This window comes from Megalobrama amblycephala, linkage group LG1 (genome assembly GCF_018812025.1).
Source record: "Megalobrama amblycephala isolate DHTTF-2021 linkage group LG1, ASM1881202v1, whole genome shotgun sequence".
Classification (NCBI taxonomy): domain Eukaryota; kingdom Metazoa; phylum Chordata; class Actinopteri; order Cypriniformes; family Xenocyprididae; genus Megalobrama; species Megalobrama amblycephala.
The window spans coordinates 6,175,479-6,190,978 of NC_063044.1; the positions used below are offsets into that span (position 1 = coordinate 6,175,479).

General features: G+C 41.3%; 1 protein-coding gene across 1 annotated transcript in view; it reads right to left on the reverse strand.

The window, feature by feature from the left end:
- Positions 1 to 2,106: 2,106 nt before the first annotated feature.
- Positions 2,107 to 15,500, reverse strand: part of crebbpb (CREB binding protein b) — a 50,534-nt gene continuing 37,140 nt past the window's right edge. Inside the window, 17 exon segments of the mRNA XM_048181122.1 lie at positions 2,107 to 5,352; positions 6,482 to 6,763; positions 6,873 to 7,034; positions 7,116 to 7,283; positions 7,397 to 7,562; positions 7,818 to 7,931; positions 8,029 to 8,175; positions 8,311 to 8,461; positions 8,544 to 8,611; positions 8,701 to 8,778; positions 10,033 to 10,089; positions 10,184 to 10,297; positions 11,793 to 11,881; positions 13,383 to 13,445; positions 13,447 to 13,623; positions 13,716 to 13,834; positions 13,914 to 14,091. Coding sequence (XP_048037079.1) covers positions 3,091 to 5,352; positions 6,482 to 6,763; positions 6,873 to 7,034; positions 7,116 to 7,283; positions 7,397 to 7,562; positions 7,818 to 7,931; positions 8,029 to 8,175; positions 8,311 to 8,461; positions 8,544 to 8,611; positions 8,701 to 8,778; positions 10,033 to 10,089; positions 10,184 to 10,297; positions 11,793 to 11,881; positions 13,383 to 13,445; positions 13,447 to 13,623; positions 13,716 to 13,834; positions 13,914 to 14,091 — 4,395 coding nt within the window. The 3' untranslated portion in view covers positions 2,107 to 3,090.

Consider the following 15,500-nt stretch of genomic DNA (forward strand, 5'->3'; position numbering starts at 1 on the left):
GCATGTCACAAATTAACCAATAGTTTTTATAAACCACCATTTACATTAGCTATAAAAGGCTTTTCCCGTGTAGGCTACAGAATGACGCTGCTGGGGCCGTTCCCACAGAACGCGTTCTTGCGTTTAAAACCGCCAGAAACAACGCTGAGGATCGCAGGGTCTCCATGCGCGTTTTTTTTAAACGTTTATCTTGAAATGCTGAATTAAAAAGCTTTAAAAGCAGCTTTTTTTTGCAGCGCGACTGTCCTCAATATCGCATGTTTTCGTTCCAAGAACAATTAGAACGCAGCGCAATTGGAACGCAAAAACACGTTGTTAATCTGCTCAGGGTGACATATTCTTTACTTATGTTTATAATTACTACAAACATAAGCAGCACGTTGAGTAAAACCTGTCGATATCACTGCGGTTTTTTTGTTTGTTTTTTTGCGTTTAAAGCATTTTGTGAGGTAGAAAATAGCAAAAAAGAAGTGCCGCCATCATACAGCATATTTTGCGTTTTTTCTAACTCTAAAATAGTGTGGACAGTGCAGTGATCTCACATCTCATATATATATATATATATATATATATATATATATATATATATATATATATATATATATATATAAATTGAGCGCCAAAAGTAATTGGGCCATTTCACTGTTTGTATCACTCCGCTTACCTGTTCTCAGCGTGATCAGATTACGAGCACGAGGTCACGTACACACTGCAGAGTTCCAAGAGTGACGCCGCATTTAAACGCGAAATACTGCGGAAATTTAGATGATTTAAGTAGTGATACCTAAAGCATTTTTTTTTTTATTTTTTTTTATTTTCGCAGCTGTACATCGAACAAAAATTTGACACTGTTTTTGACCAAAGTAACATTAGAAATGAGTATGAAAGGCAATTTTCATATAAGAAAGAAATTAATCATGTTTTGGTAAATGATGTAATAAAAAAGGTCATAATAATGAGATGAGTCAAAATTGTGACACTAGATCATAATTGAGATAAAGTAGAAATTATGACAGTCCAAATCATACACAACACCGTTTTCAACTAAAATTGAACACTTACGTTTTTACCGTTAATTTACATAACTGTGTTTTGTGGGCAAATTTTTGAAGATGATAACGTTATGGTCTCCATGTAAACTACACAAAAAAACCGTGAATTTGTGACTACGCATACACATGAGGAGTAAGCGTTCAGTCTATAGGTGCGTAGTTTCTTTACAAAGTGACATCGCCAACTACTGGCCTGGCATGAATACAGCGTTTTTAGTTGTTTTCGCGGGTCAGTGTGAACAGGGATTGTTTTGACAACGTTGTCGTCTGTACATGAAAAATGCATGATTAATTGGATTTGACACTCAATAAAGAAGTGACAACTATATTTAGATTTTGGGCAGAAGCCCAAATTTTCACTTGGAAGAAACAAAAATTTATCCGAAACATTTACATTAACGTTTTTTATACATCTTTTTAATATCTGATCATATCCAACCCTGTAAAATGAAAAATGTAGTGCGCACAGAAATGGTGAATTGCAATACGTCTCTAAACTGCAGTTGCATCATTCAGGCACCAGAAGGTGCAGTGAAGCCAGTGTTGAGCACAAACTACAATCTGTTATGCTGAAGTAATGCTTGTTCTTCTTACAGCACATTTTTAACAGTTACAATTAAACAGTGAATCTGAAAATTGCATTTCAAATTTAATGGCAGAATTTGGCAATTTAACTGGGACATTGTCTTCCTTAAGGAGGATAAGACAAATTAAATCCTAAATGGCCCTTTTAGTTTTAAAAGAACTGTAAACTGGTTTAGTAAAAGGAATCTGATCAAATGTGCTTTAAAGTGTGCTTTTTAGAAGGAAAAAAAAAAAATGAATCCAGAGAAACATCCATGCATTTCACAATAACAAAAACAAAACAGAAAAAGCTAAATTATTTTTACAATTTTTACATTTAGTTCTGGTCCACTAATTGTTTGAAATTGGTTAATTGCACTGGTTGTATTGTAAAAAAAAAACAGAGTTTGGTGCAAAATAAATATTTGGGCATAGAATTAGAAATTAGAATTCCAAGAACACTTAGAACGAAGTCATCAGAAGCATTATGTCTGTTGCACACAGTTTATTTAACAATATGGTATATAAGTACGAAACAAGATCTTAACCAGTTTATACAGCGATCTCAATCTTTTTTCCTTTTATTTACAGTATGTCATCAAGCTGCATGATTTACATTAAAGAATCGTTCACCTTCAATTCAAGTTTCATGAGGAGAAAAAAAAACAAGAGGTTGACTGAAGAACTCTTTGAACAAATCAGCAGTCAGACGAAGCTCCGGCCTCATACGCGAGACGGAGGGGACATCATCGATGTTTCAGAGATCCAACGAGAAAACAGGAACATCTTCCTACATCTTAAGAGACAACTACTGAATCCAGGCCAATAAATAAACGCATTTGGGCACCTTGAAAAATAAGAGCAACTTTCACAATTTGCTCGCGTGTTGTGTTCGTGTTGGTGTGTGTGCAGTAGCCAAGCTCCTTTCTGTACAAATGAATACAGGTCCTCTGTACAAACTCCACAGTTTGGAGAGAAAAAGGGCTGCGTGTCCTTTTCCAAACCTGGTAAATGTGAATACGTATCAGACAGGAATGAGGATCGATCCTAATTCCACACCAATTATCTTACAGTCCCTAAACACGCACACACACTCACAACAACAAAAAAAAAAAGTTTGCAAACATACAAAAATGAAAGTCTTCAATAATAAAATCAAATATTTTGCCTTGAGAAATTCCATTTAAAAAGTCCATAAGCTCAAAATAACCCCCTCCCCGGAAAAACAACAAAAACAAAACAATTAAAAATGTAACTCCTCAGACCAGGACTGAATTTCGTCCGGACAACCCCTCCCAGGAACAAAAACCCCTTTGTGATTCTGCTCTTTAAACAGTAATTTCAATCCCTCCAATAAGGAAGAAAAAGCAGTCCATTGGTTGTGTAAACCTATTACAGTCTATCATTTTGTCGTCTTTAATTTCTTGCGTACAAAACACACCTCTTTCTCTCCTCAAAAGAACGTCTCTTAATGCTACAACCCCTCAACGAACTTCTCTAACGTGTCTCCCGTGGTGTCCATACTCAAGTCATTGCTCAGCCCTCCGCGGTTTGGCGTGTTCAGCTGCGGAAGCATTGCACTCTGTTCAGGTGTGCACAGGTGAGCCTGGTCCATGGGTCCCGGCATGGGTCCCGCCAGGCTAGGGTGTAGGGGCGAGGGCTGGGGCTGCATGCGGGGGGACGGGCTGGAATGTGGCGGCTGTTGGGAGGGGGGACGGGGCGATTGCACGGGGGCAGGCGACCTCACTTGGTTGCCCAGCGCGTTGGCCATGGCCTGTCCGGGCAGGTGAGCACCCTGCGGCTGTCCTGCGAGCATGTGGGGTTGGGGACTCATGGATGCGGCCTGTGCCGGCGAGCCCATTTGCTGCTTCAGCATTTGCTGCTGCTGCTGTTGTTGCTGCTGCTGCAGCATGCGCTGTTGCAGCAGATTCTGCTGCTGGGCGTCCATACCCATGCCAGGTTGGCCCATCTGAGCCATGGGCGCCATCTGGCCCATGGGCCCGCCGCCGCCCTGCATGGCCATCTGTTGCTGCATGCGGATTTGCGAGTAACTTGCTGCACCTTGAGGCTGCGGGAATCTCCCTTGTCCTTGCGGGATTGCTCCCTGTTGTTGTTGCTGCTGCTGCTGCATCTGACGCATTAGCTGCCGGCGGAACAGCTGCTGGTTTCCGTTGTGCGCAGCATTCATCATCTGTCCCTGGGAACCGAGGGCAGCCATGGCCTGGTTTGCGGCAGGCTGCGGCTGCTGAGGGGGCATGACGGGTCTCTGCACGGGGCCGGCTTGCATTGCAGGCATGTTCTGCATTCCTGGCTGACCCGCAAGCATTGCCTGCGGGTTCTGCTGCTGCTGCGGTTGGCTGGCTTGGTATTTCGCCGTCCGCTGTTTTATGAACGCGGCCATGAGATGCGGGTTCGACTTGAGGATGTTGAGGACCTGCTGCTGCTGCTGAGGGGAACTTGGTGATTTTAACGTGCGCAGTAGGTCCTGCAGCGCTCCTGGAGCAATGCTGCTGGCCACACCTCGTTGCTGCATGCCTTGCTGCTGAGGGGCCTGTGGTTGCGGCTGCTGTTGGGGAGGCATGACGGCCTGCATTTGCCGTGGCTGCTGTTGTTGCTGCTGCTGCATCATGGCGCGCTGCATCATCTGCGCCTGTTGGGGCGTCTGCGCTACCTGAGACTGCTGCGGAGCCATGGCCATTTGCTGCTGCGGCACTTGCTGCGTTGGTGGTGCCTGTGGATTCTGCATGGATCCTTGCATCCCAGGTGCCCACTGACCAGGTTGCATGTTCTGGACCATCCGAGGACCACGAGGGCCCATCATCTGCATGGGATTCATCATGCCAGGTTGGTTCATTGGCATGCCATTTATATTCATTCTATAGTCTTGCTGCTGCTGTTGTTGTTGCTGTTGTTGTTGTTGTTGTTGTTGTTGCTGCTGCTTAACTTTGGTCATCATCTCTATTTGTTTCGCAACTTTCAAAGCCTGCTGCTGCTGCGGAGAGGGCTGCGGCTGCTGTTGAGGCGGCATGGGCAGGGGGGACTGCTGCTGGGGCAGAGGCGAGGACTGTGGCCCTGGTTTACCCTGGGGCCCTGGTGTTGGGGGTTGGTTGGGGAAGGCTTGCACCATCGCAGCCACATTCGGATGCGTCTGTTGGGGCTGGTTGGGTAACGGCTGCGAGGCCTGAGGGGTATTAGGCTGCTGCTGCTGCTGCTGCAGCTGCTGAGAGTTGGGCGTCCCCGGACCTCCTGAGGTAGTTGGGGAGGGCAGACTCGGAGGCATTCCTCTGCCCTGCATGAGTGCCATACGCCGCCGCATCATCTGTGCCTGCTGCAGTCGCTGCTGAATCTGCTGCTGTCGCAGCTTGTGCTTGATATTGAGACAGAAGGGCACGGGGCACTTGTTCTCCTGGCAGTGCTTGGCATGGTAGCAGCACAATGCGATGAGTTGCTTGCAAACAGGGCAGCCTCCGTTGGTCTTGCGCTTGCAGCCCTTAGTATGTTGCACCACTCTCTTCATCTTCTGACATGATGGCAGGGAACAGTTGGCGTTGCGGCACTGGCAGGCGTGCACCAGCGACTGAATGCAGCGCTGGATGCTGAGGCGCCGACTCTCCTGTGGGCTCTTGTTGGCCTCGCCGCCCTGGTTGTTGCTGTCGTCATCCAGGCCCAAACCCCACTTCACCATTTGGTGTTCATGGCCCTTGGAGTTGTAGCAGTTAATGCATAGATCAAAGTCCTGAAATAAATCAGAAGAAGAATTGATATTGTTTTCAGGATAATCATAGTATAGAATATTAATTCACTGTTTCACGACTGGATATTGGCGTTATATTTATAGTTACAGGCACAGTTGTCCTAGCGCAAGGTTCGCTCCTTGCGAGGTTTGAACCTGCAACCTGCTAGTTTCCTCTCATTTCTGTTGTCTAGTTTTAAAACTAAGGCTGCCCCTTATAGTCGACAAGAAAAGGCTTAGTCAACCAAAATTTTATTAGCCATGGGGAAAAAATCCACAGGAAGTAGCGAAGTCATGCAGTTTGTGTCCGACAGAACCTTAACAGCTCTATGTGGTAACTACAGTACATTGGGCAGCACATCCAAACGCTCGCCTATCATTCATCAAACTCAAATATGTCTTATCACCTGAAACATGCAAGTAGTAGCAACTTTACATGGCCGCTCGCTTTAACGTTAACCTAGAAAAATGTGGGCTATTCAAGTGTTTGTGTGGAGTGCAAAAGCTGAATGGTAGCATGCTTACAGCATTACAGCTAATATGGAGGCCCTGGTGCGATCACTTGCACATTTTTGGTCATACAGATAAGAGTAATACATCTTTTGAATCTGTAAAGAGTCTACTTTTATTTGTGTGCTTTTGTAAAATAATGAAAGCAAACAAGGTGTGATATTCAAATATTCTCAGGTTACGTAATCCATATGAAATGTGCATATAGGCATGTCCACTACTGCGGAGATGACAAGACAGCATCGTCAACTTGACCACTGCAACCGAAAATACAGAACACACTAGTTTATCAATTAATTATTAAAATGTTAAAGCAGTCTCCTTGCCGTTTTCCCTCGATGCATAAATAATCATTACTTCTGCTGGTGCACTTTGGTAAGCTTTATGCATGAGCTTGAACACTGATTAGACTATGTAGGCATTAAAGGCTCTTTATCATGATTTATATGGTTTGTTAATAAACGTGCAATTAGTCAACTAATCTCTTAAAATTAATGACTACTAGACGACCAGAAAAATCTTTAAGTCGAGGGCAGCCCTATTTTAAACACTACCTGTTGAATAGCAAACAATAGCAACAGTAACCCAAATGCTCTGTCAAAGCCACAAAGAGGAGACTGACCTCGCAAACGGTGCAATGCCAGCGTGTCTCTACGTGGTGCTTGCATTCATTGCAGGTGTACACAAATCGGTCTGCTCCCTGATTGTGTAGCTCCACCAGCATGCACATACTGCTCCATTTGCAGCGGCGCAGGGAACTGAACTCCCAGTGCTTGTCCCTGGCCAGTGTCAGGAAGGCATCACGGCCGTCCATCAGATCGCAGGCCAGCGGCGGGTCAGGGTCCATGATCGGAGGCAGGGTGTTGATCACAGGACCAGCATGCAGGTGGATCACGAAGAAGACCTGGATTTTACGAAGTAAGAGGCAATCTGGTCAGCACTTGGCACATTTGTAAATTCTGAGTGAAAGATGGTATTCAGGTAAAAAATTGACTCAATGAGTCTAGTCCAACCTCTTTGTGCTTCTCCATTGTTGCATATAGCTTCTGGGACAGATCGTTAGCTACATTCGGCATCCCAGGCTTCTTTTTGTTGGCGCGGCTGACGCTGCTCTTGTTTTTGTTGGTCTTTTTGTTGTTCTTCTTTTTGGCGTTCTTGCTGTCAGCTTGGGTTCCCTGCGGAAATGCAAGACATTTGAAAAAATGGCTACAGACTGCACTAAATACTCATTCACACCATTTGGCACTCTGACTAACCTCTGTTGTCTCAGAGGAGGCTGTATTCTCCTCCTTTTTCCTTTCCTCCTCCTCCTGTTCCAGCTCCTTGATGCTTTCCTCCAGAACATTGGGCCAAAAATCACCTTCGAAATAGGGCAGCTCGTAGGCACTTGTAAGCCGGTCTTCTGTGGCCTGCTTAAATATGTCCTGCATAACGCAAGCGAGACATTTTGTGAGTCATTTCTGTGATGGTATGATGTTAACCCATTATCATTATGAATGAACACTGCCAAAAAAAACTGACAAATGCATTGGCATACCTTATAGTCATGAATGATTCTTTCTGCAAATGCTTTGTCCAGCATTTTGCGGTACCACTCCTGGAGTCTTTTAGGCTTGGGAATCTTCTGATCAGGAGGGTGACAGTGGAAGATGTAGTCATCGCCTTCACTAGGTGGGCAGGCCCAGATATGACCAGTCACATAACTGTAGGTGGGAAAATCAATCTCATTAGTGCATAAAATATGAACACTAATACAGAATAAAAAAGAAAAAAAAATTGCAAAAGTATTAAAGGATTAGTTCACTTTAGAACTCAAATTTCCTGGAACGAATGGCTTATTTAGAGTGGACTTGTCATTTTAAGCTGAGATTGGAGAAAGCATGTATTGTAACACCAAAAAACATTACACATATCTTTAAAAGAAGCATGTTTAACTTAAACAAGGTGGTACAACTTACCCAAGTTTCTTAACATACTCCAAATATCCAATGAGGATTTCATGGTAAACTGCAGTTCTTAGCAGCCTAGGCTTGAAGAAGTGAATACTGTCAAGATATGATATGTATACCCGTCTGGAAAAAGGAGGAAAAACAAAAGAATCAGTCAATTCTGCCTGTTCAAGACACAATTCATTATTTTTTTTCTGACAGATCGGTATTTGCATAATACCTGGTGTTAGGAAAAGGGCATTCAGATCCATATTCCTGGACGTGCATGCCAAAGAAACACACATCCACTCCATCGATCTCCTCAAATGCAAAAAGTGCTTTGGTTCTGTAGGGAAAGCTTTCGCACATCTCCCCTGAGTCAACAAACCTGCAGAGAAATTGTGTGACGCAAAATTAGCTCCTATTCAGGTACAGCATGAAATCAAAATCAAACCAATTTATTTCTGAATACATTTTGATTGAGTCAAATACTGGATTCATATTTATTTTTCAGTGACGTTACCTGGATTTCATCCCAGGTTTGACCTCCACGGTCTTATCAGAGCTGGCGACCACCCGCACAAACACCTCTCCGGCCTCGGGGTGATTCTGTCTTTTCAAGTACTTGTTCACTCGGTCCTCGATGTACGATCCCAGCCTCGTGGTCTGTAACCCTGATCAGAAAAACGCAGAGTTACTTCACACTGCAACAGGCGGTGACAAAGGCAGGCAGGAAAACGCTTCAAGAGCACTCACTTTTAGCCGAGAACTTGTTTTCCTTTCTTGTTTTCCCTGACTTCTTCAGGCAGTTGTCACAGATGAAACTGTTATAGGAGCGAGAGACAAACAACAGCTGTAGAGATCACGTCATGACATGCTAAACTTCAGGAGAACAGGCGGATAAGATGCTCACCCTGATGGCCAGATGACGTCATAATGCAGTGCACAGATTTGATGCATCTTCCGGCCACAGTCTTTACATTCAACAAAGCTGTTAGACAGAGGAAGGTGTTAAAAACAAGTCTGACAAGCGTGAATTATTACACTTTAGAATAAGGTCTAATTTGTTAATATTCACTAATGCTTTAACAATGAACAATGTATTTTTACAGCATTTATTAGGCTTGGTTAATGTTAGATTATAAAAATATTCACATTAATAAACAGCGTTAACCTTCCTTGGAGATAAAGTTTTATTTTATCTTTATGTTAGCAGATACAACTTTGATATTAAAAATGCATTAGTAAATGTGGAGATTAACATTAAGAAATGCTGTCATTCATTGTCACTTCATGTTACAAATGAAAAGCTTATTGTAAAATGTTACCATTTCAAGTGACTTTACACAATAGACCGCCTACCACTTTTTAATTACTATCCAAATGCTTTGTGCAAAAATTATATCTTCTGCAACGTTGCTGACAAATGATGTTACTTTTATTTCAGGAAGTGGCATTCAACTTGGAAATTATTTTATATTTTAATTAGGGCTGCACAATTAATCAAAATTAAACCACATGCGATTTGGCAAAGGCTGCGTTTTATTTTTTATGCGCAGCTTCTCAGTGAAGCACGGCTCTGTGATCAGTAGTAAATGCTGCTCCAACTGAAAGCCAGAGGGCGCTCACGCAGAAACTCCAAATACGCCCAGAAGAAGATAATGCATGTAATTCCCGGAAATCTTTATGGGCTTCATACTATAGCTGTAGCTGAATAAACAGAAGATTGAAGCGCTTTGATTGATTAAACATGACTAATAAATATAGATATAGTAATAATATACTAATATAGAATACTATGAAATAATACGTTGTGTGCCTTATTCTGTGTAAGAAGCCACATCATCTCACAGAAGGATGTTTTCAAACACAACTGATGTTATGAATTGAGTTGAGTAAAAACAATATTTTTAATGTTTTCTTTTGTTGGACAAGAGGTTCATAAATCCTTCATATGTTTGGAAAGTTGTTTGCAGCCGATTTCATAATCGCACTAAGCCAAATCGGTTTAAGCATGATTTCATGTTAGTTGTGATTTATCGTGCAGCCCTAATCGTAACGCAATCTACTCAAAGTAAGACTGAAGGCAAATCATAGTTGATTGTGCTTCTGGTTCATTCGTCACACTTTATTTGCATTCGATATGCATATGCATTAGAATACATATTGTTGCATAAAGATGCAATCCTCGGCATAGTCTAAAACAACACACACAAAATAAAGCATTAAAAATGACGAGACTTACGGCTCAGGGTCCAACATGTCATTTTTCTTCTTCTCAAACTGCTCCTTTGATATCATGCTGCAGAGAGACGCAAGATACATTCTACATCGCATCTTTACAGACGTACAGTTCATTGTTTAGAAATATTTGTGCGATTTAATAGAAGCAAAACCTCAAAGCTTTCTGGGCGACAGAAGATACATACGTCTGCGGCTGCGCTGGGTCGTCTCCCAGGGTGACACTGTCGCCCTGGATCTCGTTGAAGCACTTCTCGCAGAAGTGATACCTGTCGGCAACAAGGCCATATTTGGGTGAACTGGAGCCACAGCACACAAGAGCACAGGCAAACCGGCACACGGAGAGCAGCACAGCACAAGAGCGGAGAACGTGGGGTCGACACACAGCAGACAGGTCGAGGCAGAGCACAGGTTAGCATTCAAACTCACGAATGAACGTTAAATCAAAAAATGATGGATAGTGACAGGATGGTATGTCTTTTCATGCACTATAGAGTAGCTACATGCTTTTTCTGATTGACCACAGGTCTTAAGTACAAATTACAAGCATGAAACAGAAAAACGAGTGAAACAAAACAACGTGATGGAGAGGACAAACATGGAAAAGTGATGCACTAGAGCATTTCCAGGCATTCTACTTCTTAAAGGGGACCTATAATGCCCCTTTTACAAGACGTAATATAAGTCTCTGGTGTCCCTTGAATGTGTCTGAAGTTTCAGCTCAAAATACCCCACAGATCATTTATTATAGCTTGTTAAATCTGTCCCTATTTGGGTGTGAGCAAAAACACAACTTTTTTTGTGTGTCCCTTTAAATGCAAATGAGCTTTAACAGCTCACGCTTCAGTTGCTCAACAACAATAAAGCTGGAGAATCTCACGCAGACAAAATGAGGATTGTCAGTAACAGTGTTCAGCCCTACATTGTTCACTGAATTGAGTCGACACTGATGGAGAGACTCAGGAAGAAGTTACAACTCTTAGAATGAAACTGGATGGTTTCGAAACGGTTATTGGATAAATTTATGTAGTTTCTGTGGAGTTGATTCAACTTATAGACTAGCATGTGCCGTCATGTTAATATTTTGTGCAAATCCAGCATTGAATTGACCCTCGTTTGTGAAGCAGTCCGGCATAAAATGATGGCATGGTAACAACGCTCTACTATAACTCTTCCTCTTCTCTAAAGCAGCCCAACATGGCCTCACCCCTTTGTTGAGTGTTCTCGGGCTCAGGGTTTATGTAAATTTTAGGGTTAGTGATGTCACCAATGCAGGAAGAAGCTCATTATAGTCCCTACCAGTTTGTTGTAGTACTTAAAAAGCGATTTCTATAAAAGAAAATATCTCTCTTTGCTTTGAACTTTGAGCGTCGTAACTTTGCAGAATTCTTTATGCTCAAACAGCAACATTACACACTAACTAAAGTTAAAAAAGTGAAATCATAATCAACCACCCCTTTAATATTATGACAAGTGACAAAGTTTTTAGGATTTACACAAAAACTAGTGGGTGAAAGATCCAGGCTTGTAAACTGAAAGAATAAGAAAAACTAACGACGACTGATCAAAGTATTACAACTGCACCTTTGAACAAGACGCCTAAACTTTGAACTTGCTTTTATGACTCTGTTTATTAGGTGCAAACAACATGGAGTCAACTGAGCACTAAACACCACAAGCCTGATCTCAGTGCATCACAGTCCCATTTGGAAACTCGTTCATCACCTTCTCATTTCTCACACCATTGATCATGCCATTGGTTACCTGTTTTGGTAGCTATAATATGTGCCGTCTCTGGAGATAGTGCAGAGCTGTTTGCCATAGCAGCAAAGCGTCTGAGGTGAAAACTCGTACTGTGGAGACAGAGAAAGCAATTCTGTGAAGTGCAACCACTGATATTGTAGCATTATTTATACATTATTTAAATTAGCATATTTTTATATTTTTCAGTTTTAATTTTATGCGCTATTGTCATTGATTTCAGTTTCTGTAAATACTTAAGGTCTCGTTTGTTAACATTAATGAATTAGATAACATGAACTAAAAATGAGTAATATGTGTTTTACAGAATTTATTAACCTTTGTCAAGTTAGTTAAATATACTATCGCTCTTAATTGTTTGATCAAATTAGGTCAGCGTATGAAGTAATGTTACAGACATCTTTTTATTTTAAAAGTGTATTAATCTTAACAAATGTAACCTTATTTTAAAGTGTTACAGTTTTAGTTAACAATAACAATAAAATGCACTCAGAACGTCTTAAGATGCTTAACAGGTTCATTATAGAGTTCAAGTTTGTTTACACTTCACCTATAAGCAAGTTAGGGCTGCAATTAACAATTATCTTGATAATACTAATTAATTTGTAATTAAACATAAAATTGTATTATTTAATTTTTTAGATTTTATCAGATTAATCGATTAATTGGGAAAAATAACTAATTAATCGGATGAAAAATCTAAAAATTAAATATTAAAAATGTATATATTTTATTAAAAATGAATTAATTTTAATCCATGACTTTAATGTTATTCCACGTCCGGCCCAATGTTGTCCTCTAAAAAATGTGCAATATAAAGGCTGAATGTATCCATGTAGGCTACGCTATATACATTATGTGCAAAAAAGTGTTAAAATACAAATATTACATTCTAATTAAAAAACAACAACAACTGATTGCTTACCATTTTAAAGCAGAAGTTAAAAGGATAAACAAAAGGTTCACGTGTACGAGGTATGAGGAACACACACACACACACACACACACACACACAATAGTCCCTTCATAGTTACTGCTCTCATAAATATGATTACTTGTGTTACAGGCAGAATTTATGTAGAAACCTACACTTCATTTCTAACAAAAAATATTTTAGAATAACTGCCCTCCTGTTCTACTGTGCTCCGTTTGTTTGGACTTTCTAACATTTACAGACAAGGATATAACCGTAAAAAGTTTTGCGCTGAGGAAAACGCATCTCAAAACAAGAATTAAACAGCACACACATCTGTCAAAGCACGACAGAGCAAGCCGCAGTAAACGCTTATGCTTTAGTTTGAAGCGCTTATAAATATAAAGCATTCTCATATTTTGGATAACTTGGATCATGTACCTTTCCCACAGCAGCTCACTCTGTATCCTCCGCTATTTTCCTTATGCGTTTTGTCCACAGAGAAATGTGTTTATTCACTACTGTAAAGTGACGTGGCTGGCGGATGGTTTACAACCACAGTGCGTAGATGTGACTAATCGATAATCAAATTCGTTGTTGATTATGTTGATCACCGATTAGTTGTTGCAGCTCTAAAGTAAACCACTCCCTTTTGTGAAAGGAGAAGCTGCCGTTCTCACCTTGCGCCCACAGCAGTACCCCAGACCCTGCATGACCGGGTCAATCTCCTGCTCGAACACCTCAGGCCAACTTCGAGCAGTACTTGTACACTCGAGAAGTTTTGCGGTTGTAGAGCCAGGCATTGTTGAACATCAGCCAGATGTCGTCAACATACTGCCAGGGCTCCTGGTACTGCCCGGTGTCCAACTTCCTCTTGATGGTGGAAAGGTCAATTGGGTTCTTTACAATGTCAAAGTAGTCCTGAAGAAACAAGATCAAACACATGGTGATTGTCTAATACTTCTAGATCTTTTTGAAGGAGATATCCATATCATTAGGTGTATGGGATTTACCGGGATGCCCAGCAGATTTGGGTCCACCGGCTGGCGGAAGGGCAAGGACTCCGGGTCTTGACGATACAGCGCTTCTAAGGTCGGCATCAACGCCTGTCTGAGCTCCTCAGGTTTGAAAACTGTAACAAATCATCATGATTAAATCAAATTACAGATATTACTGAACGTAGTTTCAATGTTTACAGAACTAAGTTTTACTTTTCTTGCGAGACTGGGCGGATTGACTGGATGGTGCAGTGCTGTTGGCACTGGACACTTCCTCCTCTTTCGGCTCGGTCTTTGTCTCTGGTTTCTTCTCCTCCGTCTCCATCGGTTCCTGTTTAGGTTCTACAGACTCTGGCTGCTCCTTCACTTGTGGAGGTTTAACGTCTTCATCCTAATGAACAACATGAATTACATTTAGTTGGTTTACTAAAGACTGTTTCATTAGACAACAAAAGATTGTGAAACTAGAGAAATGAAGAGCATTAAAGGGATAGTTCACCCAAAAAAGAAAACTGTCATCATTTAGTCCCCCTCAAGTTGTTCCAAAATTGTATGAATGTCTTTGTTCTTCTAAACACAAAGGAAGATATTTGGAAGAATTGGAAGATCTCACCCCCATTGACTACCATAGTAGGGAAAAACAAACAAACAAACAAAAAAAATACTATGGTATTCGATGGGGGGGCGAGATCTGCTTATATAAGGTATATTTATACAGGAAAACATGAGGATGAGTAGATGACAGAATTTTCATTTTTGGGTCAACTATCCCTTTAAGAGATTTTTAATAGTGTCTCTGATTTGAACTTCACTAACAAAAATAGTATTAGAGTTAGCGAAATTAATCAGTTTAAACTTTCAACAAATAAATTCAATAATACAAAGTCGGTATAATATTGAGAGACAGTGAATATCTATAAAAGGATGAAATCTATATTGTCACGACTTATGCCTGGCTCACACTACAGGAGTTTTAAAATCCTATCCGATTGTAAAATCTGGTTGCAGCACACACTTCAGGAGAATCTTTGCAGATTTTCTTCCCTCAAATCTTAAACATGCTCACACTACAAGATTTGAAATTCGCGGAGCATCACACACTACAAAATGTTATTAAGATTATCTGCCAGAGGAAGCGCGTCATGTGATCTACGCAGCAGATCGAAAGCGGATGTAAACAAAATGGATACTGAAACATGAAAAAAATGGTTGAGGAGACGGGCTCAACGTGGATTGTCAGTTCTTCAGCGAGAAATGGAGGTAAAATTGACCTTTTATTACTATCGTAGTGTGCTAGAATGTTTACCGTTATAATATTGCCTGCCTAGTTCAAAAGCGATAGTGTCAACTTATACATTGTAGATTCCTTGATCTTGGTTTCGCGGTCGCCATTTCGAAATGTCTGTCACTTCCGTCGCGTCGTATACTTGTTTCCTATTGGCTATTGTGACAGTACTGATGTTATTACAATCTTGCTCATCCCGATAAATATCAAACATGTTTGATATGATCGGGGTGAGCCCGATTTGTGTGAGATCAGATCGGGAGGTGCAAGATTTTATCTGTAAAAGTCTCACATTACCAGATAATCTGCGCCGAACATCGGAACCGATCGAGGTCGTGGACAAGATTTTTTCTCCGATTCGCGGGAGGGGAAAATCGGGCATAAATCGGCCTAAAACTCCTGTAGTGTGAGCCAGGCATTACTGTACCATTCAAAAGTTTGGTGCTCTGAAATATTTTTCAGTCTCATGCTCACCAAGGCATTTATTTGATTTAAAAAAAAAAAAAGTAACAGTG